A 25,346-nucleotide genomic window follows, 5' to 3' on the forward strand; every position below is an offset into this window, starting at 1 on the left:
AGTAATCATAACTGTGAATGTGAATGGGATGAACTCTCCCATAAAATAGAAATGGATAGCAGAATGGATTAAAAACCATAATTCTACAATATGCTGTTTCTAAAATGCTATCACAACCAGAGAAAGAACTATGGAGTTTGAATGCAAATCAAAGCACACTATTTGTTCTTTTTTTTTGTCTTCTGTTTTGTTTTGTTTCCTCTTTTTTATGGTTCCTCCTATTGGTTCTAATTCCTCTTTACAACATGACTAATGTAAAAATATGTTTAATAGGAATGTATATATAGAGTCTACAGAAGATTGCATGTAGTCTTGGGGAGGGAAGTGAGGAGGGAAGGTGAGAGAATTTAAAACTCAAAAGCTTATGGAAGTGATTGTTGAAAACTAAAAATAAATTAGTTAATTTAAATTTTTTTTAATTAAAAAAAATAAAGTGAGAAAATTGGGAATATATCTAACTCTAAGCTGTACCCCAACTAAAAAGTACTATCACCCACTCATCTAATTCACACCTGTGTCCCTCTCAGCACCACCCCACAAAGGCCCCAGAGAAAAGAGGAAATTTAGGCAACATATGTAGAGGGACTCTAAATAGTTGTGAATGTTTTATTTAAAAGATATTAAAGTGATAAAGAATATCAAGAATAAATCACTGGTCCATACCAAAAAAAAAAAAAAATGGAGTGGGGGAGGTATTTAAAATGTAGGGAATGCCATACCATACTCCATTCATAGCTTTTCTGATGCATTAGGGATTGGTTTAGATGTGCAGATGAGTACTTTATACATATATGTAATGGAGAAGAAAATGAAGTTTCAGATGTATAAACTGAACTCTGAGCATTGGTCCTATATCTCTTGATTGTTTTTTAAGACTGTCTACCCAGAATCTAGTGGGATGTTACAATTGGGATTCAGAATCTCAATTTGTTATCTTTTGCCTATCCTGAAAAAGGATTTTATTGAGGTCCTATCTCACTTTAAAACATCAACTCGAGTAATTCTTCTTGACAACAGAATCATTATATGTTATTCTATGAAAAAAAAAAAAGCTCTGTTATCATTTTTCAGGAATCAAATGAATGTTTTTATTTCATGCATAGAGTTCCTATCTTCAATAGTTAACATTTCTTTAATTCTGTTTAAATGTGAAAAATATCACCCACTCATTTGTTTAATCTTCATATCATTTTGTGTTTGATTACTAATATTGCTAGCCTAAATATTGGCTTTCTCTTATAAATTACTGGACATCCGTTTGACTCTTCTGATTACATTTTTCCATTTTTTACAGTATGTTAAAGCATCAGCATTATTTAGTTCAGTTTTTGCCATACTAAAACACATATTTGTTATATTAATATAATTTTGAAGTTCATTAGGACTAAAATAAATAAGAAATAAGTTGCCCCAGTAGCTTTTAGAGAGCTTTAGTATAAAGGAGTAGGGACAAATTGCAGGGGACAAATAGCAAATAGCAAATTTTTGAGGGAATAGGATGGTCAGGGCCGGAACAAAACCGGGCAGGGCCAGCCCCACCCTCCCTTCTCTCCATAGCTTCTTGGTCCTGGCTTCCATTCTCTTTCCCCCATCCCATAGTGAATCCCAGCAAAAAGGAAAAAATCTACAGCTGAACCACTGGAGAACTGCTCCTCCATATTGCTCAGCCCCACAACTACTCAGCCCCAAGCTTCATCTGTAACATCTTCTTGATACAGTGCTTCTTAAATCCCATCCCGACCCACCGTTTAAGACGTGCTAAAGGGGTTATGAGTGGGAAAAGTTTAAGAAGCCTTAGGAGGAAAATCACTGCATTCAGTACCCTCTAAATTTCCTATGCCCTAAGCATATTTCCAGCCCAGCCTGGGACCAAACCCCCATTGTTTTCTTCTCCATCTTACTCTTATCAGAGTTTGACCAAAGTCCATGGCTTTCTACATGATGGAATTGTATCAATTACAGAATGACTACCATAGTTTGGGACCCTATCAATGGCTAGTTCATACACAAATGACTTGGCCAATCACATGGGGAACCAGATTCTCTACCAAAACATCTTAATGACACAATTCATATCCTTATATAGTCAGAACCATGTAGAAATTGGAGAGAAAACATTAAGAATATGTAAAGAAAAGAAAGCTAGATAAAATAATGAAAGACAAGCACTAAATGTATTTAGTATTCTAAATTCCTTTATTATCCCAATTGCCAATTGAAAGAATGAGCCATAGGCCAACAGTAGCATTCTAAATCAGAACAATTTTACAACAAAATGAACTATTTAAATGAAAGTGCCACAGGCTTCATCTGGTAGAGTAAACTCCAGATAAACAGTCACTTTTTTTGTTTGCCAATTTACAAAGCACTTTTCACAGTTATTAGAGTACAGTTTAATTTTAACATCAGTTTAAGCTATTTGGAACTCATCATTTAAGAATGAAACCAGCAAGAACTAGAAGAAAATGTAATAGTACAAGAGAAAAACATAATAAGTAGTTTTTCAATACTCAGAGTAGTAAGGCCTATCAGAGAAAACTTGTGATGGCATCATTACTTAAGCCATTATTAAAAACAGATCAAAACAAAATGAAACAAAAAAAAAGCCAAAAAGTTCATTTAGACAAAATTAGAGATAGCCTTTCTTTGCCTGGAAAGCAATTTTAGATTTATTTAAAACCAAGCTTTCATGGTAAAATCAAAAGTAACAAATCTCACTTTCTTGGAAATACAAACAGTACCCAATCTTTTCTATATGACCTCATGAGAATAAAGGAACAAGTCTGAAGAGTCATAAATTTCCAACCTAATCTGGCACTGAAGAATGGGTTTATGTTCTCTCTATACCTTTGGTATAAGGAATTGAGACATTACTAACTGCTTCATTCTTGATTTTATTGCTTCTCTAAGGTTGTCACGAGTGAAATTTAAGAAAAGGGTGAACCAAGGCATGTTTCTCTAAGCAAGATAACATTTATTAACACTGACGAATATAACTGTCAATAAATTGGCAAATAGTTTGCCTCCATTTATGCCAAAGATCCCTTGTAAAAGAATAGTTCCCCTTTTATAGGTTTTGGGGAGTACAGAACAAACAGAACAGGCTTGATATCATGGGATTGAGGACAACATGACCGGTTATATAGCGTAGGTGAGGGGAACAACATGACTGGTTGGAAGTTTGGTAATGAGGGGCTAGCAATAACCTCTTTCCCTCCTGTGATTAAAAAGTGTTCATTGTTTGAATCTACCTGCAAGATAATGACCCAAAATGCAAAATAATTGGACAGCAAACTAGACATCCTGGAAGAATAGTTCAGTGGTATGAAGATATTAGGCCTAACTCTCTTATTGCAAATACTCCCTTACGTCAAATTGCATGCTCTAGGGTCAGCTAAATTCCTTGAGTCAAGAATAGAACAGTAAGAGAACAGGATTTCTCAACTTAATCCATTACAAGCCAGCTGAATTCTGAACTAAATTCAGAGATAAAGACTTATGACTAAAGCAGTTACAGGAGAAAATCAATTAATTATAAATAGAATCAATAAATAAGTAAATCTTAATCATTTCAGGGATTGACACTAAATCAGTGTTTCAGTATGTGAATATCCAAGTACAGATTATAAAATCAGAGCAGGACAGATTTAAAGCTGGAAGACATCTTAGATTTCATCTAATCCAACCCTCTCATGCTATAGATGAGGAAATTGGAACCAAAAGAAGTTAAGTGATTCGCTCCAGGTCAGTCAGTCAGCAAACATTTATTAAAGCTATGTTTGGTGCTATTGCTCCTACATGGCTCCATGGTGGAGAAAATTTGCTAATGAACTGTTCTGATCTCAAGACCCTCCCATCTCCTAGCAATGTCACTTGATCCTCTTATTGTTAGCTACGCATGTAAGTTTGTTCTTTACCTGTTGCTTTCAATTTAGATTTTATTTACCCATCACAAAATCCTACTGGTTAGCAGAAATGTTAAATTATGTGTGTGTGTTTCATTTAAGATTTAGAAATAGAGACAGCACAAGAGAGACAGTATTTCTTATTCTAGGGAGATAGAAATTTTGGTTCAGACTGAACTTGGGAGTTTGAGAGCTAATTTAGAATAACTGGGCAAAAGGAGAGAGACCAGAATTGTATAACACATGCCTAATAGTGAATTCAGACTATAGCTTCCTCTGGAAATGAAATCACAAGCAGGCTGTGAGGAAACAAAGTAGGCATTATTCTTTTCATTTTCTGTTTTCTTGATACAATCGTTATTCAGTCATGTTCAACTCTCCATGATCCCATTTGGGATTTTCTTGGCAAAGATACTGGAGTGGTTTGCTATTTCCTTCTCTAGTTCATTTTACAGATAAAGACTGAAGCGAACAGGGTTAACTAACTTGCCCAGTGTCATACAGCTAGTAAGTGTCTGAGACCAGATTTGAACTCAGGAAAATAAATCTTCCTGACTTCAGCCCCAGTACTCTATCCACTGTGCCATCTAGCTGCAAGCCTTTTAACAAAACAGACTTTGAGAAGTTAGCTTTGACCCACAAGGGAAGGGAAATGATTTGCTTGAAAATGGGAAACCAAGTCCCTAAAGGAGGACGAAATATTAGGGAAGCCTCATATATATGAAGGGAAGAGGAGCAGATGTTTCAGCACCTTGAATAGGTCTTCTGCTCCTCAGTACCCCTTTGTGGCTTACATTAGTTGGGTGTTCTTCAACAAAGGTGACTGCATGTGTTTTTCTGTAAGGTAATTCATATGTTTCCATTCCCTTTGCATACATTTAGTGATAGCTGACCCTAAGAAAAAATATATACGTGAATATTTCAAAGCTCACTTACTTTAAGTTGTGGGGACCTCCACTTCCTGATTTATGCTGTTATAAAAGGCCTGTGATCTGCATTGATGGAGCGAGTTCCTACACTGTGAAGTTCACACTTCACCTCTCTGTGCCTAAGGTAAATCTCTCTGTCAGTAAAGAGTATACCCCTTCTATAACTTATTAAGTGAATTGCCTGTTTTTACATAGGGACTTAAAACCAGGATTTCCTGATTCCAAGGTTCAACACTCTTATTTACCATATCATACATCATCAAATGCCCTTAAACTTGATTTTAAAAATTGGGTGCAAAAGAATTAATCTAAACTCTAGTCCCAAGGCATACTGAGAACTAAAGAATACTGGCAGCATTAACTCTGATTTGTGATTGTAATAGTTCCCTAATTAACTCTTCCTTTGCAGTACTTTTCCCCTCTCTGTCTTCCCTATCACTTGTCACACTGACATTTAAAATAATAGGAATGGCTATGATAGTTGATTATTACTTGATACCTCATTCACAACTACAAAATGGGATTTCCCTATTTAGTTTAATATACTTTGCCAGCAAATTGTGCCATTTAACATGTGATGTATGGTGGACTGAAATTTGAAGCTTAGGTTCTGTATCATCTATCAAGCAGAATGACGAGTGTTCTAAAGCATGTGTCCCTCTCACCTTGGTGTCTTCCAACCCCCTCTCCACCAATGAGAAAGTGGGTATCACAATCTCTATAATCCTGTTTTTCACTCTCTCCAAATTGTATATTAGCTGTGATAAACCAAGCTTTGGGGTCCTTGGCTACCATGAGCCCTGGACCCAGTTTGTTTTGCAACCAAATGCATTTCCAGGTAAATCATTGCCTGGATATAATTATCCAGTTTCTTTTTTCTACCATAACACATGACATAGGAAGATAGGTTAATAGAATATTTAATCTGAGGATATTTAACCCAGAGAAGATTTGTCAAAGAACATAAATGCCAGCTTTCTTCAAGTAGTTGGGGAGCTGTCATGTAAAAGAGGTATTATACGTGTTCCTTTTAGTTGCAGAGGGATGATCTAGAAGCTCCCTTTGGAAATTATAGATAGACAAATTTCAATTTGATATAAGGAAAGCCTATCTAATAATTAAGGCTGTTCCCAAAGGACAGAGGCAGGGATTTACCCTTGGTCTTCAAGTGAGGGTTCTATGATCCCTGGTTGAATATGTTACAAAGGAGATTCCCAGTTTATGTATGGATTAAAATAGATGGCCTGTGAAATCAAAATAGGATTCTATCATTGTAGTAGTTATTGATTCTGAGTAGAGCTCCACATTTAAACCAAGTTGGTGTTATCCCATTTCTCTGAACCCAATTGTTCCAGATTTCATATAACTGTGGAAAGCACAATGACTCTTAGAATCCTTAACAATGTACTTTGGACACGTATTCACTTGAAGTGAGTTCTGGCCATTTATCATTGATACTTCCAGATCATTTGTTGATTTGTGCTGCTAATTAGTAACAGAAAATCTAGAGAACAATTTGAGTAACCAATCCCTGGACCAGAAAATCTAGGGAACAATGTGTGACCAGTGACTAGTCTCTGAATATAGTCTGCTGTGCAGAATGGATTCAACAGAAAGGTATTCTAACAATCCAAATATCCATCTTCCTCCACCCTACCCCAAAATATACCCAATTGTGAGGTTTTTATAAAGAAAGTGCTTTTAAATTCTAGAGCAGCATAGAAATGTGGGCTATATAATAATTGCTATTATTCTTAACATTATTAAGACAATGCAAATAATATAATGGATTGATCTTATTTCTTTTTGGAAGAGCTTCTTTTTGTAGAATATGCTATGCACTGCAATGGAAAAAGTCTTGGATTGGTAACCAGTAAACTTGAGTTCTAGTCTTGGCTCTTCCACTTACTAGCTGTATAACCTTGGACAAATCTCTTAATGTCTCTGAGTCTGACTGAGTTTGCTCAGTAGTAAAATGAGGGTCTAGCAGAAATGTAGTCTACACCAAATGGTATAGCATCCAGACTCTTAGAGGAGAAGTTCAGGGAATTACAGGAATAAATGGACAGCAAAACTATATTAGTGGGGGACCTCAACCTCCCTCTCTCTGAACTAGATAAATCTAACCACAAAATAAACAAGAAAGAAGTTAAGAAGGTGAATAGAATATTAGAAAAGTTAGGTATGATAGACCTCTGGAGAAAATTAAATGGGGATAGAAAGGAACATTTTTTTTTCTCGGCAGTACATGGCACATACACTAAAACTGACCATGTACTAGGGCATAAAACCTCACAATCCAATGCAGAAAGGCAGAAATATTAAATGCGTCCTTTTCAGATCATGATGCAATAAAAATTATGTAATAAAGGGCCATGGAAAGGTAGACTAAAAAATAATTGGAAACTAAATAATCTAATCCTAAAAAATGATTGGGTCAAACAACAAATCATAGAAATTATCAGTAACTTCATTCAAGAGAATGACAATAAAGAGACACATGGGATGTAGTGAAAGCAGTTCTTAGGGGAAGTTTTATATCTCTAAATACTTACATAAATAAAATAGAAAAAGAGGAGATCAATGAATTGGGCATACAACTAAAAAAAACTAGAAAAAGAACAAATTAAAAATCCTTTATTAAACACCAAATTAGAAATATTGAAAACCAAAGAAGAAATTAAGAAAACTGAAACTAGGGGCAGCTAGGTGGCACAGTGGATAGAGCACTAGCCCTGGATTCAGGAGGACCTGAGTTCAAATCCAGCCTCAGACACATAACACTTACTAGCTGTGTGACTCTGGGCAAGTCACTTAACCCCGCTGCCTAACTAAAAAAAAAATTGAAATTAAGAAAACTATTGAACTAATAAATAAAACTAAGAGCTGGTTTTACAAAAAAAAAAAAAAAACAATAAAATAGATAAACCTTTGGCTAATTTATTTAAAAAGAAGAAAGAAGAAAACCAAATTACCAGTATCAAAAATGAAAAGGGTGAATCCACCACTAAGGAAGAGGAAATTAAAACAATAATTAGGAACTATGTTGCCCAACTGTATGCCAATAAATTTGACAATCTTAGTGAAATGGATAAATATTTACAAAAATATAAATTGGCCAGATTAACAGAAGAGGAAGTAAAATACTTAAATAACCCCATCTCAGAAAAAGAAATTGAACAAGCCATTGATGAACTCCCTAGGAAAAAAATCTCCAGGGCTAGATGGACTTACAAACGAATTCTATCAAACATTTAAAGAACAATTAATTCCAATACTATATAGACTATTTGGGAAAATAGGTGAAGAAGGAGTCTTACCAAATTCTTCTTATTATACAAATATGGTGCTGATGCCTAAACTGGGAAGAGTCAAAATAGAGAAAGAAAATTATAGACCAATTTCCCTAATGAATATAGATGCAAAAATTTTAAATAAAATATTAGCAAATAAGATTACAGCAACTTATCACAAGAATAATACACTATGACCAGGTAGGATTTATACCAGAAATGCAGGGATGGTTCAATATTAGGAGAACTATCAGCATAATTGATCATATCAACAACAAAACTAACAGAAACCACATGATCATCGCAATAGATGCAGAAAAAGCTTTTGACAAAATACAACACCCATTCCTATTAAAAACACTAGAGAGCATAGGAATGAATGAAGTCTTCCTTAAAATAATAAATAGCATCTACCTAAAACCTTTAGCAAGCATCATATGTAATGGGGACAAGCTACAAGCATTTCCAATGAGATCGGGGTGAAACAAGAATGTCCATTATCACCACTGTTATTCAATATTGTACTGGAAATGTTAACTTTAACAATAAGAGAAGAAAAAGAAATTGAAGGTATTAGAATAGGCAAAGAAGAAACAAAGCTGTCACTCTTTGCAGATGACATGATGATATACTTAGAGAATCCTAGAGAATCAAATAAAAAACTACTTGAAATAATAAACAACTTTAGCAAAGTAGCAGGCTATAAAATAAACCCACATAAATCATCGGCATTTCTATATATTACCAACAAAGCCCAACAGCAAGAGATAGAAAGAGAAATTCCATTTAAAGTTACTGTAGAGTTAGATGGGATCTAGAGAAAGTGAGTGCACCGAGATGTTCCCGCAGCTCCAGTGCCGACTTTGATCGGCACATTACAATTTTCTCCCCAGAGGGTCACCTGTACCAAGTAGAATATGCTTTTAAAGCTATTAATCAGGGTGACCTCACATCAGTAGCTGTCTGAGGGAAAGACTGTGCAGTAATTGTTACACAGAATAAAGTACCGGACAAGTTATTGGATTCAAGCACAGTGACTCACTTATTCAGAATAACTGAAAACATAGGCTGTGTGATAACAGGAATGGCAGCTGACAGCAGGTCTCAGGTGCAAAGAGCTTGCTATGAGGCTGCAAATTGGAAATACAAATATGGCTGTGAGATTCCTGTGGATATGTTGTGTAAAAGGATTGCAGATATTTCTCAGGTCTACACATAGAATGCTGAAATGAGGCCCCTTGGCTGTTATATGATATTGATTGGTGTTGATGAAGAACAAGGCCCTCAAGTATATAAATGAGATCCTGCAGGCTACTACTGTGGATTTAAGATCACTGCAGCTGGAGTCAAACAAACTGAGTCAACCAGTTTTCTTGAAAAAAAAAGTGAAGAAAAAATTTGACTGGACATTGGAACAGACAGTAGAGACAGCAATAACACGTCTGTCTACTGTTCTATCTATTGATTTCGAACCTTCAGAATTAGAAGTTGGAGTAAGCACAGTTGAAAATCCTAAATTCAGGATTCTCACAGAATCAGAGATTGATACACACCCTGTAGCTCTAACTGAGAGGGCTTAACACTGTAGTCTCCCTAATCTACTACGTGCTGACCAGAATATTTGGTAAAAACCAACACATTCATCAATGGCTCTGGATTGAAACTCAAACCATATCCCCATGGAAGTGGACTTGGCTCTGTATAAATGAAACAGAGGTTTTAGAAAAAAAATAATAAAAAAAATAAAGTTACTGTAGACATTATAATATATTTAGGAGTCTACCTACTGAAAGAAACCCAGAAACTCTATGAACACAATTACAAAACACTTTTCACACAAATAAAGTCAGATCTAAATAATTGGAAAAACATCAGTTGCTCATTGGTAGGCTGAGCTAATACAATAAAAATGACAATTCTACCCAAGCTAATTTACTTATTCAGTGCCATACCAATCAAACTACCAAATTATTCTATAGAGTTAGAAAAAATAATAACAAGATTCATTTAGAAGAACAAAAGGTCTAGAATATCAAGGGAACTAATGAAAACAAGAACAGGGGAAGGTAGCCTACCCATTCCAGATCTTAAATTGTATCATAAAGCAGCAATCATCAAAACTGTTTAGTACTGGCTAAGAAATAGAGTGGTAGATCAGTGGAATAGGTTATGTATGCAAGACACAGTAGTCAATGACTATAGTAATCCATTATTTGATAAGCCCAAAGACCCCAGTTTCTGGGATAAGAACTCACTCTTTGACAAAAACTGCTGGGAAAACTGGAAAAGAGTATGACAGAAACTATGCATAGATCAAAATCTCACACTGTATACCAAAATAAAGTCAAAATGGGTTCATGATTTAGATATAAAGGATGATACTGTAAGGAAACTGGGCAAAGAATAGTTTACCTATCAGATTTATGGAGAACAGAAGAATTCATGATCAAACAGGAGATAAAGAACATTACGAAATGCAAAATGGATAACTTTTATTACATTAAATTGAAAAGTTTTTGCACAAAGCCAATGTGACCAAGATTAGAAGGAAAGTAGAAAATTGGGAAAAAAATTTTTACAACTAGTCTCTCTGATAAGGGCCTTACTTCTAAAATATATAGAGAATTAAGTCAAATTTATAAGAATATAAGCAATTCCCCAATTGATAAATGGTCAAAGGATAGGAACAGGCAGTTCTCAGATGAAGAAATTAAAGCCATCTATAGTCATATGAAAAAATGCTCTAAATCACTATTGATTAGAGAAATGCAAAACAAAACAATTCTGAGCTACCACATCACACCTATCAGATTGGCCAACGTGGCAAAACAGGAAAATGATAAATGTTGGAGAAGATTGGAATACTAATGCATTGCTGGTGGAGTTGTGAAATGATCCAACCATCTTGGAGAGCAATTTGGAACTATGCCCAAAGGGCTATAAAAATGTGCATACCCTTTGACCCAGCAATACCACTTCTAGGGCTATATCCCAAAGAGATCATACAAATGGGAAAAGAACCCACATGCACAAAAATATTTATAACAGCTCTTTTTGTGGGGGCAAAGAATTGGAAATTGAGTGGATGCCCATCAATTGGGGAATGGCTGAACAAGTTGTGGCATATGAATGCAATGGAATACTATTGTGCTACAAGAAATGATGAATAGGCAGACTTCAGAAAAACCTGGAAAGACTTGCATGGTCTGATGCTGAGTGAAGTGAGCAGAACCAGGAAAACATTGTACACAGTAACAGCCACGTTGTGTGATGATTAATATTGATAGACTTAACCCTTCTCAACAATACAAGGATCTAAGACATCTCCAAACACCTCATGATGGAAAATGTTATCCATATCCAAAGAAAAAACTATGGAGTTTGAATGCAGATCGAAGCATACTATTTGCTGTTTTTTTCCTTCTGTTGTGTTTTGTTTCCTCTTTCTGGTGGTCCCCCCTATTGGTTCTAATTCTTACTTACAACATCACTAATGTGAAAATATGTTCAATAGGAATGTATATGTATAGCCTATATCAGATTGCATGCCATCTAGGGGAGGGGGGTGGGGTGGGAAGAGGAGAAAAATTTTAAACTCAAAAGCTTATGGAAGTGATTGTTGATAATTCAAAATAGATTAATAAAAAAAGCTTATGGAAGTGATTGTTGATAAATTAAAATAAATTAATTTTAAAAAAAAAAGAAATGTGGTCTGGTAGAAAGATTTTGAACCAAAAGATTTGAGGCCTCAGACGCCTAATCTTAAAATGGACACAAAAAATAACTATAACGCCCAACTCAAAAGCTTATGAGTTTCAAGTGAGATAACATAGTACTCAAAATAGCTTTTAAATGTGAAGCACTATATGTGTCAGCTATTATGATTAAAGGCAAGGACCTTATCATTTTCTGTCTTTGTATCCCCAGTATCACAGTTGGTACTTAATAAATGCTTGTTGGGCTGCATAACGCATTTCAGAGGCAACGTGGCAGAAAGAGTGCCACACAGAGAGTCCCAATGGCGGTCTTAAGCTGTTAAAGACTCAGTATTAGGAGCATGAGGACTGAGGCTGGCAGATTCCTTATCTACAAAAGGAACGGGCAGAGCTAAACAATCTCTCAATCCCTTACAATATAACTTTATCATCCTAAATGGACTGATTGCTGTATGATTATAGGCCACATAGGATGAAAACAACTGGTGGAGATAGCTTGATGTACAGAAGAAAGAGTATTGAACTTGTAACTGTAGAATCTGAAGATAAATCCCAATCACGCTAGTTATATATCCTGTGTGACATTGGGTAAGTCTCATTTAAGCTTTCTGAGACTATCTCCTCATTTGTAAAAGGAAATTGTTGGATTCAATGACTTCTGAAGTTCTTTCTAGGCTTTGATCTAATGCTCTGATGAAATAAGGGTTAAAAAAAAATCCTTTTAGAATATGCAATACAGATAACCCTAAGTCGAGTTCATCCTTAGAGTAGTTGACCAAAACATAAAAGTGATCAGAAGATTAATGTATTTGTTGCATAGGATCCACCGTGATCAGCTAAATCAAGGACTGAATGGGTCACCTACACAGATACGGGACTAGTTTTATTATACTGAATGCATTCATTGTATTGTTTTCAATAGTCGAGAAATGTTCACCACTTATGACCATCCTGTGGAACCCACTGCTAGTATAGCCAGGGGAAGAAGGTCAGCTAGAGATATTGGGGGAGAGAAGCACTGAGCTATCATAATTGGAGGAGATGGTGTGGTATTGTTGAAGACAAGCCTATGGATTGATTATCCTGAGAAGGTAGGATAGGATGTATATTCCCACCCTTTGATTAATTGATTACGTATCTGTTGGAGTCAGGCCATAGACTACACTTCAGAGACAACTGATCTACATTTCTTTCATTTTACAGAAAAAAAGGCCAATGGCCAGGGAAACTAAGTGATTTGCCCAAGATCACATGGGTAATAAAAGTAGCAGAGCCAACATTTAACATGGCAGCTAGCTGGTATGGTGGCTAGAGCATAGGACCTGGAGTTAGGAAGACCTCAATTCAAATATAGCCTCACTCACTTACTAGCTGTGTGTTCCTAAGTCACTAAATCTTTTCATCCTCAGTTTCCTCAACTGTAAAATGGGGATAATAGTAGCAAATATCTCATAGGGATGTTTTGAAGATCCAATGAGATATTATTTGTAAAATAATATTTATTTCTAATAATATATCTACTAATATATCTCTATATATCTAATATATTACTATATATAATATGTATTATATATATCTAATAACATTTCTATTATCAAAGCCAGTTAGCTATTATACCCAGGTTATTCAGTTCTTTCTACTACATCATGCTTCTCTAAAGCAAAACTCAAATTAACTCCATTTTGTTTGGTTCTTTTCATTTTATGATTATCCTCCATTTTGAGAAGCTGGAAAATCAATTATGGAGAAGTTAAAATATTGAGAGAATTCTGAAAAATTGGGATAATAGATGCTGACTACAAAATGTTCCGTACATCATGGCAAACAACATTCTGTGATTATTACAAAAATGTTCCAGGGTACTTTGTTATGACAGTAAAATGTACCAGGATGTTCTGGAGAAAACCACAAGATTTGTAAAACTCCTCCCAATCAAAAGAGAAAACACCCATGCTACTCAAGATTATGTAAATTAATTGGTTCCTCATTATTGAGTTTAAGAATGTTGTTAATTCCCATATGTGTCCTTCTAATTACTGAGGAGGTCTTAGACCAGATTTCTTATGCAACTGTTAGCCTTGCTAATAACTTCATATGCTTAGATTTTATTGCTTCAATCTTTATCATTCATGACGGCAATTTTTACTCACAACACTAATCAATAGCCTCCTTTACCCTTCCAAACCAGTCACCTTGACCAGACTTGGTGTGAACAACATTTCAAGGAACTCTAACTATATTGGTGTGGTAGCTTCTTGCTCTCCCATTTCATCTCTAATTCCTGGTTTACCTGTTAGCGTTCAAGTCCCAAATAAAACCCCACCGTCTGTATAAATCTATACGGGCCGCACGCCGACCCTCTGCCAGTCATGCGCCAGTACCCACTTCTCTTAAAAGAAGTACACCACCAGAGTCTTACCCACACCTGGGTCTTCGGTTCTGAGCCGGATCACCACACAGAGACGAGCCATCGGGAGGCACCAACACCAGAGCTTTATTCAGAGGCCAACACAGCAAACCATCATAGCAAGCCCAAGCAGCAAGGCCAGAGCAACAGGGCAGGAGCCAGGGGAGAGCACACGTGTGTGATCTGACCACGCTTGTTCCTAAGTACCTACTTAGCCCCTCCTCCCCAGCCCGCTACTAGCCAATGATTGTAGGGTCAGATACCGGAAGGGGCTGTCTGAGTTTAGCACACCAAGGGGGAGGGAGTGACGTAGGAGGCCAGGATTGGATACAGGAAGGAGGCATCTGGGATTGACGCATGGACAAGAGTACGTGACCTAGGAAGTCAGACTCAGGAGGGGACTGGGTCAGTGCTGCACAAAGGGACCCGGAAGTCAGGAAGGTCACAAGAGGCATCTGGGGATGACGTTGCATATGGGGAGGGGACTAAGCAGAGGGAACTCAGTCCTCTGCCATCCCACTCCCACGTGGCACCGCCCCTTGCCTCAGGAGCTCAGGCCCCTACTACTTCCTTGTACCCAGCTTATGTCACAGAGCACTGCCCAATTGCCTCAGGGCTTCTCCGTATCCAGCCCATCCCAGTGCACACGACTCTGCCTACCACAGTCCCTGCCTCGACTTCCAAAATACCCAGATCTTACCTTACCCTTGCCACAGCACCCAACCTGGTAGCTGCCAACATCAGACAGTCCCTCACATAAATCCTTTCCAGATCCCCCTTAATTTGATTGCTTGATTATTTTATTTGCCTAGTCTGTCTCTTGTTGTCCAGTCATTTACTTGTTTTCTCCATTAGACATTGGTCTTGCCAAGAGCAAAGATTGTCTTTTGTCTTTCTTTGTATCCTCAGGGCTTAGTACAGCATTGGCCCATAGCTGTCTGTGGTTCAGTCACTTTCAGTTATATTCTACTCTCATTTCCAGTCCAGATTTGGGGTTTTCTTAGCAAAGACACTGAAGTGGATTGGCATTTTCTTCTCCAGCTCATTTTACAGATAAGGAAAGTGAGGCAAACAAGTGACTTGCCCAGGGTCACACTGCTACTAAATATCTGAAGTCAGATTTGAACTCATGAAAATGAGTCTTTCTGGTTCTAAGTACAGCATTCTATGCACTGCACCACCTAAGCTGTCTCCATAAGATAACTGCCCTGGAGAGGACTTCAGTGGAAATATAACCACACATTTAGATAGCTGATTCTTTAAAGTTCAGGTTAGAGGTTGAGGAAAGAACTGCCATAGCAGGAAAGGATATATTCCTTCCCCTACTCTCCACCCTGTCGTTCCACTAAAGTAGTAGAATATGTTTCCAACTGTTCACTCTACCTCCAATCTGTGCAGATTTCCAAGAAGCTAGTTTTGGCTTTGGGTCATTCCTTCAGGGCTACTATAAAGGTCTCTAGGGACTGGCTGTGATGGAAAAGTCCCACATCAGCCACTATGTTAAGGCTCTCAATGATGGCACCAATAATTCTTTTCGTATTAAGCCATATGACACAGTTTCAGCAGAGACTCAGGGGAAACAGGAATGTTATTTTCCTATTTTGAACAATATTGTATATACTACTTTAAAGTTATGTTCCCTTTGCTTATGGTCCCTCCTTGAGTCATAATTTCCCCATCAGACTTAAAGTGGATTCAGTATTCTAAAAAAGCTTTTCTTGTTTTCCAAATGAAGAAAAATGATCATTACAATTTGCATTTCTGGGGCACTTTGTTTCTTAATAATTTTTTACATTTGGTACCAGGAATCATGGTAGATCAGGAGATAAAGGGTCTTCAGGGGTGGGGAACTCATGGCCTCAAGGCCACATGTGGCCCTGTAGGTCCTCAAGTGTAGCCCTTTGATGGAATCTTCAGTCAAATCTTGAGAACCTACAGGGCCACATGTGGCCTCAAAACCATAGGTTCCCCACCCCTGGTCTAGTTTCTAATCTTGGCTCAGTGGCTCTGCCACTCACTAACTACACAACCTTGGGCAAATCTCTTTACTTCTGTAGGCCTGTTTCAAGTAGGGGTTTGGACTATATTATGTCAAAGGTCCTTCCAACTCTAAAGCTATGGTATGGCCTCATTATATCCTCATGAGATTACAATGAGGTCATTACTAAAATATTTTATAGATGTTTTAACAAAATTCTTTGTATTCATAGCAATTCCCCTTAATTAATTAACATCTGAGAAGACAGTAACTTTGTTACGAAAACTTGGTATCCACAGGGCTTTACGCAGAGTTCTGCAATCAGATTATTGAAGTGCTTATTGAATTAAATTAAATATTGATGGCAACATACCTAAAACATAAAAGTGATGGTTATAAAGCAGCAAATCCTGAAGCCAGATTAGAAACTAGAGATTCTGAGTATAATCTCAATCCTCTTTCCACCAGGCCATTCAAAATTTATTCAGAGAATTAGGCCAATCATCATTTGGTTAATGACTCCTGCCAGCTCTGCAAATATTTCCTCATTTTATTTTATTTGCTACAATCTTTTTAGAGCCTTTCCTCCCCTTGTATGGGATTTAGAAATCCAAATATAGATGCATTCTTCCAAATTGAATGCTTCAGGACCAGTGGTTATCATCACCAAAAAGCTAAAAAATGAGACAGCTGCTGTTCTCTCCATCCTAGTATCAAAAGTATCCCAAATCATTCTGGAAGAACAAAATCACAAGTAAGATAAAAGTCCGTTTGCGGGCTCTCAGCCATGTGAATCTTCTTGACACTGGGCTCTGACGCTTTTAAGCTACAACTCTTCCCAAAGTGGATTTCCAAGGACAGAGAAATCCTGGTCTCAGAATTTGAAAGTGAAAAGAGGGGCAGCTAGGTGGTGCAGTGGATAGAGCACTGGCTCTGAAGTCAGGAAGACCTGAGTTCAAATCTGGCCTCAGACCAAACACTTGACACCTATTAGCTGTGTGACCCTGGGCAAGTCACTTAACCCCAATTGCCGAGGGGGGGAAAAATGGAAAGTGAAAAGAAAAAAATAGGGACTCAAGGGCATCTCGGGCCATTCTTGCCACCTTGCGGCTTTTAGCATTAGACTTATATCAATCAGTTAAGGTCACAAGGACATTCACTTCTAAGGCATTTTATAAGCATTCCATTTCGGGTCAGGGGTTTCAGAGACAAATCCAAGCACAGCAAAGTTCCAAATCTCAGAAAACACTGTTTCCAGGACCTTAAAGCCAACATCCTGCTTTCTTGTTTGTGTATCCAGCTGCAATCCGGAAAATCATTACAGTTTCTACAGTACTTGCTAAACTAGTCATGAATTAACACTATGTATCTTCGTCCCTTTCACAAGGAGACAGGAAATCTAAAAATAACATACAGAACTTCCCAGGCTGGGAGATGAGAGCAATGCTAACTCCAGCCTAGAAAATGATTTTGCCTCTAGATGTAGCTGCACCCAGGAATCAGCCTCTAGAAGTAGCTGGGTCCAATCTATGTTATATTCAAGAAATAATTTAGCTTTTATGACCTTGTATCTATTCCAATTAAAATGCTTACTGGGGAAACAGCATTTTACTGAAGCTTTTTCAATAGTCAGTAATGAAGGGAAAGAGGGTGTGGTTAAAATAGGTAGGGATAAATAAGTCAAGTGATTTGATTGGCATTGGAACCACCCAACCTTTGGGTGGCCAGAACCAAACAGAGCAGGCTTAGAGATAGAGAAGTCAGGAAGCAAGCAGAAGTTTAATTTCAAAATGAAGGAAAGGGGTACCAGGGCCCCATCCCTAGGGGAGAGGAGACCCAAGGCATTGTAGGGCTAGTTATTTCAGTACTTATACCAATGGCTTCTCGGTGAGCTGTAGCCCTGAAAATGAAGGGTAACAGCAACAACGAGACAAGTTTGATTCATAACAGGGCTTCATGACCAGAACATGGATGCAGCAGGTACTTGTCTGAGATCAGAGAACTGGTACTGGTCAAAGTAATACAATAATTATATGAAACAATCCTGTGATTTTTCTGTGGCTGAGATCTTTCAGAGGGTGAGTGAAAAGGATTGTTGTTATGTTAAGCTCAGGGCATAGCTTGCTTGCTGAGCCTTAGCTCTGGGAAACAGGGTGTCTCCTAATATGATGATTGTATATGCGCGCACACACACACACACACACACACACACACACACACCCACACACCCCCAGAGATTACATCAGAACCCTATTAGCCTCATGAACAGACTGGAGCCAGCAGGTAAGTGACAAACTATTGTCCAGAGGAGCCCAAGAACAAGTAATTGTCTGATGCGCACAGCACACTTTAGTAGCTATAGTGAAAAATATTTAAATGAATTTTTGCTTCATTTAGGTTAAAATCCCTTAAAATGGTATTCTATAGTAAATTTAACAAATAGAGATCTTTGATGGGCCAGGATTCTTCCCCTAGGAAAAACTATAGCATCCTTCTAATTTTTGCCTAAGGACCACAATAGTCATAAATAAGAATAAGCCACTTTTATTTGATATTTTGGTTTACAAAATGTTAGAAAGAATACAACTGGGGTCCATTATTTTAATTGCAAAGTTATAGGATTTTCTTGAAGTAAAAAAAAAAACCCAAGATTTTCATGCTTTTCTTCCCAGACGTTTCTTGATGAAGTGTCCTACTAACTTCTGTGGTCTCTTTTGATACTCCACAAGAACCTCATGGGAGCTGCTAATCTGATCTTCCTTGAGACGATTCAGAAGAGTAACACACACGACAGCAGCTGCAAAAACGGAAAAAGAACATATTCAATCAAAAGGGGGGTCTCTGATGTCCTTTCAAATGAAGGAAAATAATGAGAACCATTATCTAGTTTATTGCCAAATGGCACCAAAATTGTCAGGAAAATTGGCAATCATTCACATTGGGACTTAGAAAGAACCATGGAGGGGGCAGCTAGGTGGCGCAGTGGATAGAGCTCTGGCCTTGGAGTCAGGAGGACCCGAGTTCAAATTTGATCTCAGACACACAGCACTTACTAGCTGTGTGACCCTGGGCAAGTCACTTAACCCTGATTGCCTCACCAAAAAGCAAAAAAAAGAAAGAAAAAAAGAAAGAACCATGGCAGAGTAAATAGAGGATAAGTCAAGAGTGTCTGATTTGAGAAGATCCCTGAATGCCAATGAGATGATGCCAGGAATCTGTTTCCTCTCCCTTCCTTTACACTCTGCCATTACTCTCACTTTTCCCTCCACCCTCAGTACAAAACTAACTCTAAAAGCAAATGCCTAAAAAAAATAAATAAAATAAAAGCAAATGCCTTCTCACCTAGCAGTCTAGACCAATCTTTCCTGAAATATGAGATATGGTACTTCCTTTTTTTTTTAAAGTCTTGTGAGCTATCTGCAAAATTAATCATGTGCTTTAAGTGCCATGATATTCTTGAGTTACTTCTTTAGTTTTCAAATGAATGATGTAAACCTTGAATGGTCTCTCCTCTCAGCCCTCGCCATACCTTTACTAGTCTATAAATAATACTAACATGTAACTAGAGGTTTTTCAGTAGTGCCTTTCAAAACTCTCACCCAAATAAAGATTATACAAAAACTGTCTTTCCCTAAAAGTCTATTCAAATATCATATTCCCTAGAGGAAGGAAACAGAGTAGGAAAAAAAAAGTAATTAAGGTACCTACCACTAATGAGCATAGGAAAGGTGTCTCTCGTAACTGGTCAGTGTTGCAAAGGACAAAGAACATCCATTTAAACCTGGAGTTCTTAACCATTTTTGTGCCATGGACCACTTTGGCAGTGTAATGAAGCTTGAGGACCCCTTCTCTGAATAATGTTTTTAAATTTATAAAATACATAGGATTATAATAAAATTTATATTGAAATGCAATTATCCAAAAAAAATTTTAGAAAGTTCACAGACCCCAAATTAAGAACCCGCTGATTTAAACCAACTGCCCACTTGCTCAATTCACTTCCTGTATATTGTGTAAAACAATGGTAAAGTAAATGCAAGAGAAAAAACATGTATTTAAAATATTTACAGTATGTCTTCTTGGTGTTAGAAATGATAAATTCTACTTATAACTGTGCCAAAGAAGAATATGTAAATCTTCCTTTATTGGAATTTCATGTTTAAAGAATTCATCAAGCTAAAAAATCATTTGACAAGCAGCACCAATAAAGTGCTTATAGGAATTTAGGGTTTCTTTGCTACCATTTTATTCCTGCTCCCACAGTCAGCTAGAGTGCTAGATCTCCTATTTACTCCAAAAATTTGTAACTTTCCAAGGCTGAAATATGTATTTTTTAAATATCCCTGAGCATGGGCATTTACCTTCAGTTAAATAAACAAAGTCTTAGATTGGAGGTAGGATGGTCACTACAATCAAGTTATAATAATTTGCTGATCACGGATGGACATTAACCAAATGTCCGATCAGCTCCTCCTATTCACACTGTAATAAATGATCCAGAGGGGCCATAGCAGTCTTGAGTGCAACTGGGAGGGGGGAGTTGAATAAAAATAAGGAAGAGATGGAAGTATGAGGAAAGAAGAGAAGATAAGAAAATTTTGAAAAACCATACATGTTTCACCTGTTGTGTAACAGAGTTAAAGTTGTAGTGATTACATTATATTCCAAATAAACATATAAAATTCAAGTTATAACTAATCAGTGGTCAAGTCCACCAACAGGTCTTAAGAAAACAAGCAAGTGCTGGCAGTTGAGCTTTGTTGGAAAGTCCAACATGTATCAGCAGGAACATGTGCATGTAATGACTTGTTTTACAATATGATATGGTTATACGGTTATAAGCTACAATATTACATCATCAAATTTCAATGCAGGAAAAAAACACAAATTTACAGTAAATTATTAAATTTAAGAAGTACCATTTTTAAAAAATTTTATATTTTTTAAATGATACAAATTTTCAAAAAACCCTTAACGGGTAGGGGCCACTGAGTAAATTTTTTTTTAAAGGGGGCAATAGGCCAAATAAGTTTGGGAACCTCTGAGTCAGAGGTTAATAGTGATCTAAAGCTAGTGAAAACTTACAGCTGCTGCTAATTTTACAAACAAAACAATACATGCTTCCAGAGGCACAGAATTATAATGCCAGCATTTCTGGTCCTTTGCTGTAATTCACTCTCACTGTCTAATTTAAACATGACACATCCCTACAGTCTCTATTATATCATTTAAATTTTTTAATAGAAAGTTATTGTTTTTCCCTCAAACTATTTGAAAATGTTTTAAGGCTGCAGGTTCAATATTAAAATTTTAAGTGGAACTCATCTCTTGTCATTACAATGGAAGTCAGTAGGAAAATGAAATTCACTTTATCAAAGTCTACTTTTATAGTAAAGATTACTGGAACACAGTTATTCCATTAAACAAAAAATATTCTTATGGTGCAAAGTAGAATTGAAACAACTTGGCTTAAAGGTATTTTCCCAATTTGATATGCAAAAGAAATGGAACAAAAAACTTGTTTATTCATGCTTTCTTTGAAATGTAAAATCTGCAATCCTGATTTTCCTAGAGCTTTAGAAGCTAGCTGACTGATTCCAAAGGATTCCAATGGAAATTTGAAGCTGCCTTGTACAGAACCCAGAATGAAGTCCAGAGTTGGCAGCACAGAGTAGAGAATTGTAGAGAATCACAAGACCAAATAATCAGAGGTGGAAGGGACTTTAGAGGCCATCTACTTTATTTTACAGATGAAAGAACTAAGACCCAGAAAGGCTAAGTTATTTATTTACCCAGTCATACAAGCTAAGTGGCAGGGCTAGGATCCAAACCCAGATCCCCCTATTTCAAATTCAGTGTGACCTTTCACTATACCTCACTCCTTCACTTCACAGCAAAACAGATTCAGTTTCTCCCCTCTCCCTCCAACTCTTTTCAACTGACATAGAAAAGGGTTCAAACTGTAGGTGGAAGGAGAAGGGTCAGGGGAGATATTTCAGCAAATAAGCTCTAAAAGTAAATGAGATGTAACTAGTGGCCACTAGGTGGCACAACAGAAAGAACGCTGGTCCTGGAGTTAGGAAAACTTGAGATCAATTATGACCTGAAGACACTTGCTGTGTGATCTTTAGCAAGTCACCTAAAATCTGCTGCCTCGGTTTCCTCAAACGTATGATGGAAAAAGCACCTATCTCACAAGGTTGCTGTAAGGAGCAAATAAGGTTATATCTGTAAAGCACTGAGAGTACCTGGCACACAGAAAGCACTAAAAAAAAAAAAAATGCTTTAAAATGCTTATTCCTTTTCCCCTCCTTCTAATCCCAGTCCTAGGCTTTTTGTTTTGTTTTTTCATTCTTTCCACTCAAAGAGTCAATTCTACTCCTGGCTTCATCACTAACTTCTTGAATGACTTTAAGCAAATTACTTCTGCTTACAGGTCTACATTTCCCTCATCCAGAAAATGAATTTTGGATTATATAATTTGAATGGCTCACTGGAATTAAAATTCAATGGGCCTACAATTCTGTGAAATCTGATCATTCAAAGGCATTTAAGGGCCAAAGCACAATCAACATTAGCTGCAAGATTTTCTGATGTAAACCAAACCTGATCGGAATTATCTTAGGTTCATACATACAAGACACTATGTTAGTCTCATCTAAACAGTACCAAACATCTAGATCAAAAAAAAAAAAACAAAAACCAACAGCAACAACAACAACTAATGCATTTCCCAGACATTTACCGATATTTGATTTCATGGAATACTACATCAGTCCAGCTACATTTTTAGTTCAATAGGCTTTTATGAACTGAGAATCTAATTGTCATCTATTAAAAACTTATTTATGGGGAAATGAACTGAAGTCCAAATAACCAGCTTACAAATGTGTTTAAAAGCACAACCAGTTTGTTGTGTTTTACATAAGGGACTTACCCACATTTGACTTCATTTTTAATTTTTGCCCAGATGCTTCGCATTTTTGTCTTAGGGTTCTTTGTCATATTTTATGGGAAAAATTCCATTGTAACAATACTGTGGGTACATGGTCCAGAACAGAAGCATACCTTTGATGCCACTAGCACCACACATGGCTGCAAAGATAGAAGATTCCATCTCAATGTTTCTGATTCCCGCATCATAAGCTGCCTGTAAATACTCTTGCTTATCCTTGTCAGTATATGAGCAGAAAGCACCATCCAGCCGAGCTTGACCTAGGAAGCATGTCAAGGATTAATGAGTCCTTTGGTATATATGCCATTTTCTAATTTATTTAAATCCATTAAGCAAATAATATCTTACCTTCATAGAAGTCTAAGGTACACATGGTGTTTGCCACAACAGTATTAAACTCATTTAATTCCTTAGCACACGCCATTAATTCCTGATTCAGGTCATCACTGAGCTCCGTACTTCGCACTATGCGTTTCCCCAAAACAAACTGTTCAAATTCAGGTTTGAAGCAAGAATCCGTTGCTTTTCTAGTTAGCACCACTGAACCAGGCTCTAGACCTAAAAAGAGGGTCAAAAACAGCAAGATTTCCCAATCAAGAACGTTCACACCAAGGCACCCTTGGGTGCAAAGACAAAGAAGGATATCTGCTGTGTTGTTTCAAAGTGTACTGCCCTGTAACTTCCCTTCTGCAAAAATTGTCCTTTCCATCCACAGTGGAAGGAAGAATGACGGACTAGGTCTCCAGCCTACTAGTAACTGGGAAAAGACCAGGCTCAGTTTAAAGCTAATAAGGAACCATCATGTTACCAACAGAACGCAGAATACTAGCTTTGGCCCCTTTGAGTATATTGAATTGCTATTCTTTATTTATTGACACTCCTCCCATCAATGAAGTTAACAATGCAACAGAGGAAGTGTAGTGGATTATTTATAAATAATTTCTAAAGTGCTTTCTTATTATGTGGAGAAATCTAATAAACCTGTATACTGTGATTTTAAACGAAACATCTCCACGGGGGAAAAAAAGTAACATTTAACAACAAGGAAAGTTGTGTAAACAGAAACCCTCGGGTTGTATAAATCTGACTGATTCTATCTTAAAGGAAGCCTCCACTATCTTAGAGATTTCTTGCCCCTCACTTGCCAGAACATTCAGATGAAATAAACTTCAGAGAAATTATGCCACTGGAACAAATCTGATCTTTGGTGTCTCCTGAAATACTAAGGTTAACTTCATTCAAGGTTAGCACATTTTCCCTTCAAATCACCTGCCATTCTCACTTCCATCTCTTAGTGGAGCTTCCTCCAAAGCTTAGTTTGTTATCTCCTCCTACAGGAAGCCATCATAACACATACTCTCCATTAACTGTGACCTTTCCTCAGACGCCTTAGTATGTATTTTGTAATTACTTCTATATGTACATCTTGTTTCCAATAGAAAGTAAACTTGAGAACAGGGACTTTAATTTTTGTCTCTATATCCCTAGAGTCTAGCACAGCACCTGGCATTTAGTAAATGCTTAATCAATGGTTGATGAATTAATCTGGTATCTAAAGCTTTCCCTTTAATCAATAATAGCCAATAGATCTGACCTTGAATTATATAAATCACTTCTAGATCAGTTTTCCCCTCTGGAAAATAAAGAAACTGGGGAGGATGGCTTAAAAGATTCCTAAGATTTGTCTTTTTAAGGCTAACTTTGTATGGTTTATGAAAAACAATTCAACTAAACCAAATAATCTGGAAAACAAGGATCTCTAGCAGCTTGTACATACATTGTAGGTACTTACTATTTTTGAATGAAGATCCAAAACCTGTCTGAATTGTATTTAAAAGATATATTTGAAATCCAATCGAGTTGACATATTTAATTATCCATTAATTTGTAGTCTTGAAATTCTATCCTTAAGAATTTAATTATCAGAAAGAAAGAAAGGAAAACCCAGGATCACATTTAACTTAGTTCCTCCCAGCTCTCTATAACTGAGGGCTGAAAAAGTGCCATTCAAACTAGACAATGTGGTAACTTAAAGGAAAAAGTTTTCCTATGACTACTGTACAAAAAGAAATGAAGTGTGTATATGTGTGTGTGTGTGTGTTTTGTATTGCTGAAAAATTCAAGTTAACCTAAAGTGGTTTCCTTTTGTCTTTCCTTAGCTCA

The 25,346-nt window shown here is 36.9% G+C and overlaps 1 protein-coding gene and 1 pseudogene across 3 annotated transcripts in view; one reads left to right on the top strand and one right to left on the bottom strand.

Annotated features, from left to right (window-relative positions):
- LOC114024266 overlaps positions 1 to 9,724 on the top strand; it is a 33,295-nt pseudogene extending 23,571 nt beyond the window's left edge.
- A 9,032-nt stretch (positions 9,725 to 18,756) lies between these two features.
- Positions 18,757 to 25,346, bottom strand: part of UPP1 (uridine phosphorylase 1) — a 28,185-nt gene continuing 21,595 nt past the window's right edge. For all 3 annotated transcript variants that reach the window (XM_027837142.1, XM_027837144.1, XM_027837143.1), the window contains exons 6-8: positions 23,532 to 23,741; positions 23,297 to 23,443; positions 18,757 to 19,025 (exon numbers count right to left, since the gene is read on the bottom strand). In XM_027837142.1, the coding sequence (XP_027692943.1) occupies positions 18,883 to 19,025; positions 23,297 to 23,443; positions 23,532 to 23,741 (500 nt within the window). In that variant the 3' untranslated portion in view covers positions 18,757 to 18,882. The remainder of the gene's footprint in view (positions 19,026 to 23,296; positions 23,444 to 23,531; positions 23,742 to 25,346) is intronic.

This window comes from Vombatus ursinus, unplaced genomic scaffold (genome assembly GCF_900497805.2).
Source record: "Vombatus ursinus unplaced genomic scaffold, bare-nosed wombat genome assembly UNPS02014820.1, whole genome shotgun sequence".
NCBI lineage: Eukaryota > Metazoa > Chordata > Mammalia > Diprotodontia > Vombatidae > Vombatus > Vombatus ursinus.